Source organism: Rattus rattus, chromosome 13 (assembly GCF_011064425.1).
Source record: "Rattus rattus isolate New Zealand chromosome 13, Rrattus_CSIRO_v1, whole genome shotgun sequence".
NCBI lineage: Eukaryota > Metazoa > Chordata > Mammalia > Rodentia > Muridae > Rattus > Rattus rattus.
Genome location: NC_046166.1, coordinates 64,404,393 through 64,418,026, shown reverse-complemented (window position 1 = coordinate 64,418,026; position 13,634 = coordinate 64,404,393). Strand labels below are relative to the sequence as shown.

General features: G+C 48.1%; 1 protein-coding gene across 3 annotated transcripts in view; it reads right to left on the bottom strand.

Moving 5' to 3' along the window:
- Atp7b (ATPase copper transporting beta) overlaps positions 1 to 13,634 on the bottom strand; it is a 75,991-nt gene that overhangs the window by 19,939 nt on the left and 42,418 nt on the right. For all 3 annotated transcript variants that reach the window (XM_032918680.1, XM_032918679.1, XM_032918678.1), the window contains exons 3-12: positions 13,332 to 13,580; positions 11,795 to 11,958; positions 9,736 to 9,897; positions 7,543 to 7,619; positions 5,822 to 5,996; positions 4,076 to 4,309; positions 3,376 to 3,467; positions 2,422 to 2,549; positions 2,161 to 2,315; positions 1,581 to 1,715 (exon numbers count right to left, since the gene is read on the bottom strand). In XM_032918680.1, coding sequence (XP_032774571.1) covers positions 1,581 to 1,715; positions 2,161 to 2,315; positions 2,422 to 2,549; positions 3,376 to 3,467; positions 4,076 to 4,309; positions 5,822 to 5,996; positions 7,543 to 7,619; positions 9,736 to 9,897; positions 11,795 to 11,958; positions 13,332 to 13,580 — 1,571 coding nt within the window. The remainder of the gene's footprint in view (positions 1 to 1,580; positions 1,716 to 2,160; positions 2,316 to 2,421; positions 2,550 to 3,375; positions 3,468 to 4,075; positions 4,310 to 5,821; positions 5,997 to 7,542; positions 7,620 to 9,735; positions 9,898 to 11,794; positions 11,959 to 13,331; positions 13,581 to 13,634) is intronic.

The window sequence follows — 13,634 nt, the reverse complement described above, 5'->3', positions numbered from 1 at the left end:
CGATGTGTCCATCTCGTTAGTATCATTAGAATGTAAGTTTGCTTTTGTGTGTAACAACTGGTAAATTACATCTCAATACCAAAGAATTGTTTCAAAATAAGTGCATGACTTATTATCAACATATGCTTAATTTATATGCCCATTTTATAAACCTGTGTTCCCAGGGCCATATAAAAATTACCTTTGGGGAAAAACAAAAAAAAAAAAAAAAAACAAAAAAAAAAGAAATTAGCAGTGGTTAAGAAGAAACCAGCATCACTGGGGTGAAACCTTCTAGGAAGTGTTATCTGAGAGCACAAAGAAGCTGTGTTCCGGAGATAGCAAAGGTTGTAACTTGTGCAGCAGCTGGACTTGGTAATGTGTAAGAATCACCCAGGTGAAAGTATAAAGGGGTCATGGAGAGCAGCTGTGGCTTGGCACTGTGAGAGGCCAGGGAGGGTCACTGGTGAAGGTGCAGCCCCAGTTGCAGTTCACAGCCCAGGACTGAAGGTGTCATGCAAAGGAGTTGAGGTTTGGCACCACGGAGAGAGCCTGTGAAAGGCTATTGGTGAAGCCTAGTTGCAGCAGAAGACCACAGTGTATTGCAGATGCCATTCCCATGCTATGATCACCAAGAACAGCAGCAGTGGAGTGAAGTGGAGTGGATCAACCAGAGCCTAGAGTGCTACAGAGGGCAGAGCGGGAGAAGTGACCCAAGCCCTTTGGAGGAGCCCAGATCATGTGTGGATCCCAGACATTGGAACGAGAAGCTGTAATGTTAAAGTTGACTTGAAGACCCCAAGATGTTCAAGACACCAGAGCCATGGGCTATCTGCTGAGGAAAGCTGCTAATAGGAAGCAGAACCAGCCCATGAGAAAGAAGTCTGTTGCAGTCAACAAAGATGAGAAAGGAGTAGAGATCTGAAGACTGCATTGACATCAGACACGGAAATGCCGAGTTTGCCCAGCTGTTCTCCTGTCTTGCTTTAGGGATTTCACTTAAGTCATTAAATGAATCTTTGAACTTTGGACTTTTAACATTGTTGAGATTGCTATAGACGATGGGGATGTTGGACGTTGGACTAAATGTACTTTTCTTATTATGCTATGTTTAGGTATGGTTCCCATAGACTCATATGTTTGATCAAGCCTATGGGGCTAGGGAGAGGGATGTGATAGTTAGAATATACTTGGTCTAGTAGCCCTGTTTAGAGGTATGGCCTTGTTGGAGGAAATGTGTCACTGAGGGCATGGGCTTTAAGACTCTATCTTAGCTTATTAGAAGTGAGACTTCTAGCGGCCTTCAGATGAAGACATAGAACTCTCAGCTCCTCCTGCACCATGTCTGCCTGGATGCTGCCATGCTACCACCTTGAGGATAATGGACTGAACCTCTGAACCTGTACGCCGCCCCCAATTAAATGTTTTACGTATAAGAGTTGTCTTGGTCATGGTATCTCTTCACAGCAGTAAAACCCTAACTAAGACCAGTAATAAGAGGTAATTAAGCCCCCCGTGAATCTAAAACACAAAAGAACAGGATTAATAGCAATGAGTTACTTCAAGCATGACAGCCACCCTGTTCAAGGCCTTCAACTTACAGGAAAGTACTTCTGAACAATACCAAAATCGACAAAGCCGATGATGATCCACACCACCAATGTTAAGGTTGAAATGATGATGATAAATGGGACGAAATATCCACTGAACCGGTCAGCCAGCTGCTGAATGGGAGCCTATGGAGATAAAGCATTAAGATCACAGGAAGGTACAACCTACTAAGACAGACACATGTAAGGTTTGAGTCCAAGCTCCCTCTGCTCCCTCCACTGCTATCTTTAGAAATCAATCTCAACTTGATCCTTGACGGGTGGAACTATGAACCTTTGAGGTCATTCCTCACATTTGTTTTGTTTCGAGACAGGGAATAATGCAGCCCAGGTAGTCTGGAGCAGACTGCGGCCATGGGTGAGCTTGAAGTCCTGACATTGTAACTCCAGCCTCTCGACTAGCTAGGGATATGAGTATGCTTTGGCTCCACCCCTCCCTTTCATTCTGCACTGAAGATCTGATCCAGGGCCTGTGGTATGCTAGGCTGGTGGTCTACTCACTGAGCTAAATCCCTTTGAGATCATTTCTCAAAGGAGGGGTTTCATTATGTGTTTTAAGGTTCATCATCACCTTTGACATCTGGGCCTCTTCCACCAACTTGACAATCTGAGCCAAAGTAGTGTCATTGCCCACATGGGTAGCTTTAATGAGCACAGAGCCATGAGCATTTATAGAGCCAGCAATCACTATGCTCCCGGGTTTCTTAGTGACAGGCATGGCCTCTCCTAGGAGAGAGACAGACGTCAATCATTCACTCAGCCCACTCAACATCACATGAACCAATGACCACCATGACCCCCACCAAAGGGAGCATAAAACAAGCCACCTAACCTGTGATGAGGGACTCATCTGCCATGGTGTTCCCTTCTAGGACTTTCCCGTCCACTGGGAACTTGCCCCCAGGGACAACCTTGATGATGTCACCTCGCTGCACCAGCTCCATGGGCACTTGCTCCTCTCTGCAACAGAAGACACTCGGATAACATCCTCCTCGTCTATAATTAGAGTGGGTTCTAGACTGACTATTGGACCTTTTTTAGCAAGCCCTATGCACCTAAGAGCTCTAGATTAGCAGACACAACCAATCTTGCATCAAAAATATTCAGGGATGGGTTGAGGATATAACTTGATGGTACAGCACTTGCTTAGCATGTAGGAGGCCCTGAGTCCCATCCCCAGCAACACACACAAACACACACACACACACACACACACACACACACACACACACACACACACACACACAGGGCAGGGGTGCAGGGGTCACCAGTCTATATCCACAATCCATATATTTTTGCATCACTGCTCTCTAAATTCTCTAAACAATACAAGATAAACCCATTTGCATGCCCTTTGCATTGCAAATGTATCACAATTATTTTAATGATGGTTTAAAGTATGTGGGAGGATATGAATTCTATGCAAATATCATTTCGTTTCATATGAGGCACTTGGTATCCAAGGGTCCTAGAGCCAAACGCCATGGGTATTGGGGGACAATTATACTTGCCTCACCCTGAGCAAGGGCTGGGGCTAAATTCAAGAGGGGCGTGCACAGTTCATATCAGAGTCCCGCTGCTATGCAAGGGCTACAGACTTTATCGTAAGAAAGCAGGCAGCTGCTGAAGGATCCCACTACACAGCACTACAGACAGTACAATGTAGACCTTTAGAAAGGTCACTGGTTCAACTGCGTTTAGCAGCTGATGCAGGCTTCAGGGTGACACTTGTCACTACACAGGTGATACAAAAGGATCCCAAGCTCTACCGATCGACACAACGTACCTGAGGATTAAGTTGTCCTCACCCAGGGTCACAACTGTGGCTTCTGTGGCTTGGAGTGACATGAGTTTTGCGAGGGCTTCTGAAGTTTTGCTCTAGGAAATAACCAGGATGAGAGCTGACGGTCCAAACCCAGGCTGACACTCACGAGTACAGCGCTGAGGGTGGCTGGTGTAAAAACCACAACCGTGCCACTAAGGCAGCCATGCATGCCAGCGCCACAGAGCCCAGCCCAGCGCTGCTGACGACACAGAGCTTGAATTCCACTGTGGATGAACACAATCCCAGTCTGCCCAGGGGCCATTTCCTTTCACCTTCAATATAATGTCCTTCCCCCTCACTACAGGCTCCACAGCAGAGTGCGAAACATCACCCGCTCTGAAGTGTGGATTTCTACACTAACTAACAGTGATCCATTAGGTGCTAAGAGACCATTCGAGCTCTGCCTCGAGTTCAGAGTTTGTTCCACCACACAATTACCCGGACAAAGGTTTTACTAATTAGCCAGATTAACCGGGATTTCAGAAAGAGCAACCAGCTGGGAGATTAGTGACTTCAGGCCCCTAATTACACAGGGGTTCAGATTCCTCTTGGCCATTCGCTATAGTGTGTGTAATTAGTAGTTCTCAGCACACATTGCCCTTGGGCTGAGACTCAGATTACTGAAAGAACCAATCTTTCCTTAACTGGAAGCTGTAGCTACCTTTGCCACGTGCTCCAGCCACCGTCCCAGGGCGATGAAGACGAAGAGCATGGGGGGAGTGTCAAAGAAGGTCACTGGGCTCTTCTCTGCCTTCTCAGCTATGGCAACCACCAGGATGACCAGGGAGTAGGCATAGGCAATGGTTGTGGCGAGTACGATGAGCACATCCATGTTGGCTGACTTGTGTCTCAGCGATTTGTAGGCTTGGACATAGAAGTACCACCCACCCAGGAACTGAAAGACAGGGAGGGCGAGGGTTGGCTGAGGAGGGGGGAGATCCAGCCTCAGGACGATGAGTATTCTAGGTTCTTGTACGTAGCTGATGCTACTCTATTCTATATGATTATTTGATATTGATGGGCACACACGTTGCCTCAGCCTCCAATGAAACACACTTCCCCATTCAGAGTACTACTGCCCTCAGAAATGGATGACCAAGAGTACAGGGTGTTTGGAAGGCAGGCATACCACGGAAATGTCCGTAATTAGAGAATGGTAACGGCAATATTCACTTACATCGTAAACGGTCTCTAAAGGTAAGCCAGTGATGCGAAATACGGTCGCAACTCAAATAAGAGGGGCAGCATCCATTAGTGTTCTCACGTGGCCCCCACCTCCATTAACAGACATCTGTGTCTGTATAAGACGAACACGCATTCACACACAAGCATACACACACATGCAAACGCATGTACACATATATACATAGAGACAGAGATGGTGACAGAAAGAGAGACAGAGATAGAGACGATATGGGAGGGTGGGGAGAGAGAGAGAGAGAGAGAGAGAGAGAGAGAGAGAGAGAGAGAGAGAGAGAGAGAGAAACTCCTGAAGATGTGGCAGTAGTACTAGGAACAGGACTGGACCAGAGGCAGTGTAATCATTCGGAGTTCATTTCCCTTTGCTTCAGTATTAGTGAAATTGCTCACAATAAGGACAAAGCCCATTTTCAGTTAAAAAGGAAATATAGGGAAAATAATCCAGCCTACAAACGGTTACCCCCTAAATGTCCTAGTTTCACATGTCAGAAAGTGCACACGCAGACATTCTCACGCATGTATCTCCATGCATGCACAGAGGTTCTACACAGCCTCCTTGCTTTAGAGAACTTCATCCACAGACAGAGACCATGGCTTTGCCTTTAAGGATACACAGTCAGCAGAAGCGTGAGCTCCAGGGACAACAGGGAAAACTAAAATAATAGTAAACCAATCAGGAATCGAGGACTCGAGGTCTTACTGAGCAATGGCACACTTGCCTAGCATGTATGGCATGTATGAGGTCCTGAGTACAGTCATTTGTAAGACACACGCGCACGTGCACACACACACACACATACACACACACACATGTGCACACACACGCACATGCACACACACGCACATGCACACACACACACACACACACACACACACACACACACACACACGGGACAGATAGGCTCACCGAGCTGACAAGGAGAGGGTGGCTGTTCTGACAAGTTTTAATCACTCGCAATGACCTGTGACTGTGAAACCCGGCCTTTCTTATTAGTTCCCACATTGGCAGCCCCCCTCTACCCTGCCCTCCCCTCTGGTCATAAGACAGAAATAACAGCAGCAGCAGCTCCCCAGAGGTCGTGAGGCTGCAAAGTTGCCATGACTGGAGCCAGGCTAAAGGGCTGCTGACACAGCCAAAGAACAGAGATCCATTAGCCATGCCTGGGCATCAAGGGCAGACAGGTTTAGCCGGCCTCCCAATACATACTTGGACGAAGGTACACAGGATGAAGAAGATGAGGTTTAGAACGGACAGTCCTGGAATGATGTTGTGGTCCAGGACCATGGTCTCGTGGGGCTTACTGCTGGGGATTAGCATGTAGATCATCAAGCCCATGACAGGGATGCCAAACACCAGGCTGCACAGGAAAGATTTCTTCCACCTGGAAGGCAAAGCCGGCCACACAGACATCAGAACCTCCTGGCACTGGGATCAGATTAGATTTAAGATGGATTGAAACAACAGCGAAGTCGCCTGACACTAGCAGTGACCTGAAGGGCCAGGCATTGCTGGAAGGCTGCTTGGGCTCAGTTCTGCCTTTGCATAGTAAGCTGGTGGCCACCAATTTGCAGGAACAACAAATGAGGCCCCAAAGATGAGAGCTACCCCCAAAGAGGTTCCCACTCTTAGTCTACAGCTGCCTAGAGTGCTCTTTGTAATCTTATGTAGATTCCCCTCAATGTAAAAAAATGGGTGGAAATAGCATTTTATTCATAAAGCTTATTTACACATTTTAAACAACTATTTGGAATAGGAGTGTAAGATTAGTGAGTCTGTCAATAAACACAAAAGCCAGAGGCCAAGGGCCACAGACTGTGACTGCATGTGAGCTACATACAACACGCGTGATATTCCAAACAGGCAGTGTGAACCCTCAAGGAAGGTACTTGTAAGCTGTGTATCCTAATGTAGATCCTGCAGCCCGGAGCACTCAGGCTGCTGCCTGGGGCCATCCAAGAGACAGACCCACTAGTTTCCTAAACCCTTGACTGTCAGTTTGCCCTGCACCCCGGGGAGTCAACTGGACCAAGCAGAGGGCGCCGTCAAAGCCCCAGAAGGATCCATCACTCCCTGTTGACACGGTGAGCTTAGCACACTTCTCTGAGTTTCAAATCCTGGGTCTCCTTCTTCCCAGACTGTCCAGAAGTTGCTTAAGCTACCAATGTCACAGTTGGCTCACCCTTTCCTAACAGGGCAAGGAGCTGCTCTAAGGTACTGCCCTGTATCCAACAGCAGCCTTCAAGTGTGCCGAAATGATCTGAGATGATCAATGAATTAACCTTGATCTGCATCCTCGGCCGCCCCACCCCCACCCCCATTCTGCCCTGGAGATTTCAGGGACCTTGTGCGTGCTAAGCACAGGCCCTGTCACCTGAGCTACGCGTCATTCCCTGAGCCGGCCATTTTCTTTCCAGGTGGCTCAGAAGACTGTCTTCAGACGGTACTTCTACAACGTGTGCAAACAAAGCCTGAATAGACCGTAAAATAAAAGGCCAGCTTTTAAATTAAAATGAGTGAAGCTTAAGAGTAGTATTAAATATTTAAAACAGCCACCAACTACGGGTGTCTGAATTTTAGCTAAAGCAGTTAAACTTAGTGAAATTTAAAAGAAAAGAGAAGAAAAAAAGCCCTTGGTTCTGCGCTCATTGGGATGCACACGCACCTGGTGCCTCTCAAGTACACTACCAAGCTGGGCAGTGCAGACGCAGACGCTGCCAATATCCAGAAACGTCTACAGACAGCATGGTTCCCGCTGCTGACGTCACAAGGGCAAAAAAGGCAAGGAACCAAGGCTGAAGGCAACACAGGAAGCTGGGGTGTCAGGGCCACGCGGCTGAGCCTGCTGGCATCAGCATGGGCCACAAAGTCAGTGGGGAGGGGACAGAGCCTTAGCCGGGGCAAGCGTTCACCTTCTGTTTTCTACCTACTGTTTTATTTCCGTCTTGTGGTCCAAGTGATGAGCGTTGGGGTTTCTGTGGGCCAGGGAAGCATGAAAGCCGATTTCCTTGTGATGAAAAGAGGGGTGGGGAGTGAGGGGGGAGGTTCCGGTTAAAATGTGCACTCGTAGAAAGCATTTCCAGCACTGGAAATTGAAATATCAAAGTTCCTCTGGTGACCTAAGGTTTTCCTCTCGGGTAATCTATGTTGAAAATGGTTTCCAAAGCCCGTTCAGGGGTTGAGTACTCTGTGTGCTGACAGAGTGACTGTGCCACCCTGCACACACGGCACTGAATGGAAATCCCTCTCCCTACTCAAAGTAAAGGCAGCTGGCATCGTCACACTCACTCCGGTGGGTCTCAAAGCTGACCAGGGTTGACCTCAAGAGTCTTGAGTTAAAGAATTCTGGATCCCTTGTGGTCTGGTACTTCACCCACACATGAGGAAAAGGAAGGTTAGAGAGAGAAAGTGTGTTAAAGAACTGGATGCAGAGAATGGGTCTCTAGGCTTCTGCCAAGCAACTTCCTGCTGTGTTCAGGGAGGGCCTCACTACGGGAAGAGTGGCTTTTTTGTGTCCTGACAAACTCTACCTCAACCCTGTGCTTTCCTCAAGCTCTGCCACCACCGCCTCCGTCTGAGCATCACGGCTCTGCTGCTCCTGTGTGTTCGCACAAGGAGAGCTGCCAGAGAATGTCCTGTCAGCACAATCAAGACAGCCCAGGATGCTGTGCTCAGTGTGGTCATGGTAGAAGGCATTAAAGGCAACAGAAGACAAATATTCTCATAACTGATTCCGGCCTGGCTGTATCAGGAAAAGAGGCCCCAGAGTCACCCAAGCCTGGTAACCAGGCAGTATTCTAATTTTCCTCCATTTTGGACAGAGGTCCAGGAGGCTACACCCAATCGCTGAGCAGAGCGGAAGGAGCTAAGATATTAGAAGTCAAAGTGCACACGAGCCATGATTGAAGACCCCCACCGAGAGCTCTCCTTCCTGTTCGCAGCATCATGGTGACTCCTCAGCCCCGTGGGTGACATGTGGACACCGTTCTCTAAGGTTTAGGGTAGAGTAGGATGGGATCTGAGCTGGGAGGGCCGTCTTGCCTCTGGTGAGCTGGGGGTATCAGTGAGCAAGGACTTAACTGCCCTGAGGCGCCATCCTCATTGGATGAGGCAGCGGTGAAGCTAGCCAGCCTGCCTGTAGCACGTCATTTCCCTATCAGAAAGCTCTGCAGGGCCGCACGGCAGACACCTCTCTACATAGGCATGCCCAGGAAGGGAGAATTTAGAATGAGACTGTATCAATGGCATGCAGCCTGATACAATGTTTCACTGCATGAGCAGTTTTGATGAGTTTAATTAACCCTTACCACTGGCTACTGCACACTGATCTCACTTAGTTTGGACTGTCTTAACCCTTTCCAACCACCGTGGATGCTCACTCTCTTAAGGTCGGCTACAGGGAGGACATTAAAACGGAAGTGAGGAGTCTGTGGACTAACAGAGGGAGCGAGGGGAAGGACAGTCGTGAGCCCTCTGGTTTCCTAAAGCAAGACAACCAAATTCTCCTACAAGCCTAGCAGGGAGGGAAGCGTGGGATTAGTGCCAGCATCCTGAGTCTGCACACGCCCAGCACAGGTAGAAATAATATTTTTAAATGGCGACTGAGCAATTTATCTCTACGCCAAGTATCTTGTCAAGACTGATGATTTTCAGGAAATAGCTAAAACTAAAAATGATAATGTCTTTTTCCTCTCATCTTTTTCTTTTAAAAGAGAGAGAGACAGACAGAGGGAGAGAGAGAGAGAGAGTGTGTGTGTGTACGCACACACACGTGCGTGTGCATGAGCACATATGTGGGAGCATGATGGCTTTTGGGAGTCAGCTCTTGCCTACCATGGGTTCCGGGGATCAAGCTTGAGTTGTCAGGCTTCCACAGAAAGCACCTTCGCCTGCTGAGGCCCTTGCCGGCCCTGCCTCATCGCTTTCTTACCCGCTCACTGAGGCTCTGTTCAGAAGATCTGCTGCTCATTAACCTTCTTCAATTAATTAAGCAACTGACCTTATGACTCTTGGAAAAGCCAATGGCGTTTAGAGGACATTTGAATCCGGCTTAACTACCTTCTTCCATGATTATGTCTTACTGCTTTGTAAAAATGGATACGAAGTTCTCAGGAATTAGCTACCTCGATGACCTTGATGATGTCACGTGGACCAATGATTTCAGGGTCAAACTTCACATGGGCTTTGCTGGTGGCGAGGGCCACAGAGGCGTAAGTGATGCCATTTGTCCTTGTGAGCTTGGATTCTATGTTGTGAACACAGGAAGCGCAGGTCATCCCTGTGATCTGCAAGACAGGAGGACAAGAATCCCAAGACTGAGATGAGCCTTTCCAATGGACCTCAGGAGCTTAAGCGGCGGGTAGCTACTTCCCCATGCACAGATGTCAATCCCAGGGGTTCAGTGGCTTTCCCCCAACTCCAGTGTAGGCAACAGCAACCATTTAGCCAGTGGCTGCAGCCTGGAGTTTGGCTTTTGGCTAAGAACGGGCTTTTGGAGCACTCCACAGTGTTCTCTCACCAGCCACACTGCAGCAGCCCTGCCTATCAAGTATGAGGAAGTGCGCCTTTGCAAAACCCTCAGAACTCTTTAACAGTCTACACTCTCAAGTGTCACTGGGATCTGGTCTGCGCCCGTGCCCTGCTGGCTCCAATGAAGAAAGTGGCAGGGCCGAGTTATCAAGAGAAGAGGGTTTAGGAAATGACTCTGATACAGTGCAGCGTGTGGGCTATGGCTGCTCCTAAAACAACACGGAGGGTGTTGACAAGTGACGGTAAGGTGTACCACAGAGATCCAAAAGGTAGTGTGGAACCATTCCCATCTGCTCCTCCTGCTGGGTGGACCATACACACTTTACAAATGCACGGGCATTTCATTCTGACACCTGAGCTCCTCCTGCTGGGTGGACCATACACACTTTACAAGTGCACGGGTATTTCATTCTGACACCTGAGCGCTCTTTTATCTTTGCGGTGATAATTTTACTACGAGCTCGCGAGACGCTAGGCGCTACCTTGGGCACTATATCGTTCTCGTCAGGCCTAGGGCAGAGGCCTCCGACCTGAAGTGTTGATAGGCTTACTAACTTTTGCATTGTCTCACACCAGTGAGGAGCAGTGAGGTTTTCAGCCCTGAAAACCTGTGTCCAGAGTCTACTCTGAGCCCCTGTGATCTGTACAGGGAGGCAAGCTGTTGGAGACCAGGCTAACAGATGTCCCTGCGGCAACAGCGCAAGACCTTAAACTGGTACCTGTGACGCCCCTGCCAAACCACTGAGTCCCATAACCCTGGAAACAACGTCCCATGCCACTGCTGGACACAGATGAGGCACGTGAGATAGCCTAGACTACAGATGAAGTGCCCGAGTTCTGGGTTGGGTATGAATTAGTGGCAGGGCACACGGCTAGCCTGTGCAAACAAAGAAATTCAAACGTTCACATAGAATGTTCACCTGGTCGCAGTGACACGGGCCTCTAACCCCAACATGTGGGAGGCAAAAACAGGCAAATTTCTTTGACTTTGAGGCCAGCATGGTCTACATAATGAGACTCTGTTTTAAAAAGTAAGCAAAAAAAAAAAAAACAAACAAAACAAAAAAAAAAAAACATAGTAAGACCCTGTTTCGAGGAGGTGCAGGGGTTAGCTTACAGAACGAAAATTACAATATAGTACATTGACAAGTTCTTGCTTTTTCTAATACTCTATTTGCTTGTGCATGTTTATGAATACAGGAAAGCACTTTCCAAGGCCTACATGGGGAGGGGAGAGACAAGTTGTGGGAGTCTGTTCTCTTCTCTCCCTGTGTAGGTTTTGGGGCTCAAACACAGGTGCCGGGCTTGGCGGTAAGCACCCTTCCCACTGAGCCTTTCCCCGGCCATATTTATTGACTTTCTGTATGTGTGTATGCACACATGCACAGTGTACATGTGCACAGAGAAGACATAAGGCGATGTCACCGTTGACTGCTTTCCACATCAAGGCAGGTTTGTCTCTGAATCCAGAGCTTGGCAGCTCGGCTGTCCTGACTAGCCACAGGGACACTTACGATCCACTGTCTTTCTCTCTTGACCCTGGGTATACACAATAGGAAGGCTTCCTCTCACTCTCCGACACAGCCAGGCCTCCCTCACAAGCAGGTCAAACAAAACAGGGCCACTGCTCTAGAGGATCGCCACTGCACTTACAATCAGTTCGATGTCACCTTCAGAGACTGTGTTGTCCTCCATGATTGCTGCTTCGAAGCCCAGGTCCTCGATGAGCTGAGCTATCCTGGGAGACTGGATGACCTCTGGGTCATACTTGACCTCTGCCTTTCCCGACATCAAGGCGACCAATACGGAGAGAATACCTGGAACCATCAGGTCGCAACTGTGACTCTGGGTGTGGCAACTGGGCTGATATTGTTGTCTGTATGATTTAACCAAGAAATCCTCCAGAAGAGTAGCTCTCAAAATTGGCTGGGCAGGAGCATCTCTTGGGGAACCATGAGCGGCTTTGATGGCTCCTAACACAGACCAGGCAGCTCAGGATCTCCAGGGTAAACGTCAAATGTCATTTTTAAAAGATTTTTTTGGGTGATTCTAACTTATAGTCGGGTTAGAGAGCTATTATTCCTGAACAACCCTTCTCAGACATTAACAGGCATAGGAGCCGTCTGAGGACTGTGTTAAATCAGATTCTGACTTAGTGGGTCTGGGATTCCAAATGCCCATCCGGCCCCTGGGGATGCCAAGCCTTTAGAACGTTGTTACATGTGCATCACGCAAGGGGTGTGGCTGCAGAGAACACAACCGCTGTCACAGAAAGGCATACTTTTCTTTCCCTTTCTGTCATACAAAGAAAATATTTAATTTTTTTAAAAAAAGGTCTTATTTATACTTTCCAAGTTTTAAGGATTTCCAAAAGTGAAAAGTAAAAAAACCTGTAGATCATCTGGCCAACACTATGGTGTTGGTTTAAGGAGAAAAGTCACACTCAAATAATGAAGGCATGACGTGCTTTAGGAGATATGCCATTGGAGACAGAAGCAAGAGGTTAGAGTCAGGAGCAGACATGTAAATACCGAGAAATGGTATCTTAATTTATCTGCAGCCAGGCCACGGTTGACAAAGGTCCTCCTCCATTTGTGACGATGACCCACGCTAGGGCTCCGGTGCTTGTAAAGAGTGGACAGAAGGCTGGAAAAGCCGGCCAGCCTGAGTTAAGCCTGATGCAGGGTCAGGAGTCAGAACACGAGGTTGGCTCTGCTCAAGGGATGGAGGTGGGGTCACCAGTAAAGCATTGCCAAACAGAAACAAGAACAAGATGATGCTGCACTTGCAGTTTAAGAAGCAACACTACAGACATCATCAGGAGGGCAAACCCAGCAAACCAAGAACGTATCAGCTTTTGGAGTCAGCAGGACAGAGTATCTGAAACTGGAAATGCTAAGCACGGGCAGGTGTTTCACTGTCTATAGAGGGACTGATGGGATGAGGGCGAGAGACTGGGAAAAGCTAAGGGAGAAATCTTTCCAGAGACTATACCTTGACCCTTCCTAGCTAATATGCTCAACTTTGTAACAAAATAAATACTTATGGGACAGACTGCCGATCACGCAGGGGAGCTGTTAGACGAACATCGACAGTATCGTGCAATGGGCTTGCTCCAGACTGTTAAATACAGTCGATGAAGAGCTAATACAAAGCAGTTCCAAGCTCACCAACGCCGCAGGCCTCTTACCGGCCTGTCTCTGCAGACTCCTTTCTATGTTAGACACACAGGACGCACAGGTCATGCCTTTGATCTGTACGAAGCACTTCTGTGATGCTGTTCCTCCAGGGGATGGTGGGTTGTCTGACAAGTAGCCAGGGCCTTGGTGTGTGAGGAGTCCTCTAGTGTCAGAAGCCATATTTTGCGCAGACCCTGGTGAATCGCCCACGGCTTGTGGCACAGAATTCCCAGAGCTGACACGGTTAGTAGTAATGTTTTCTAAAATAAAAATTGAGAAATAATTAGAGGACAAAAAAGAATTTTGCTTATTAC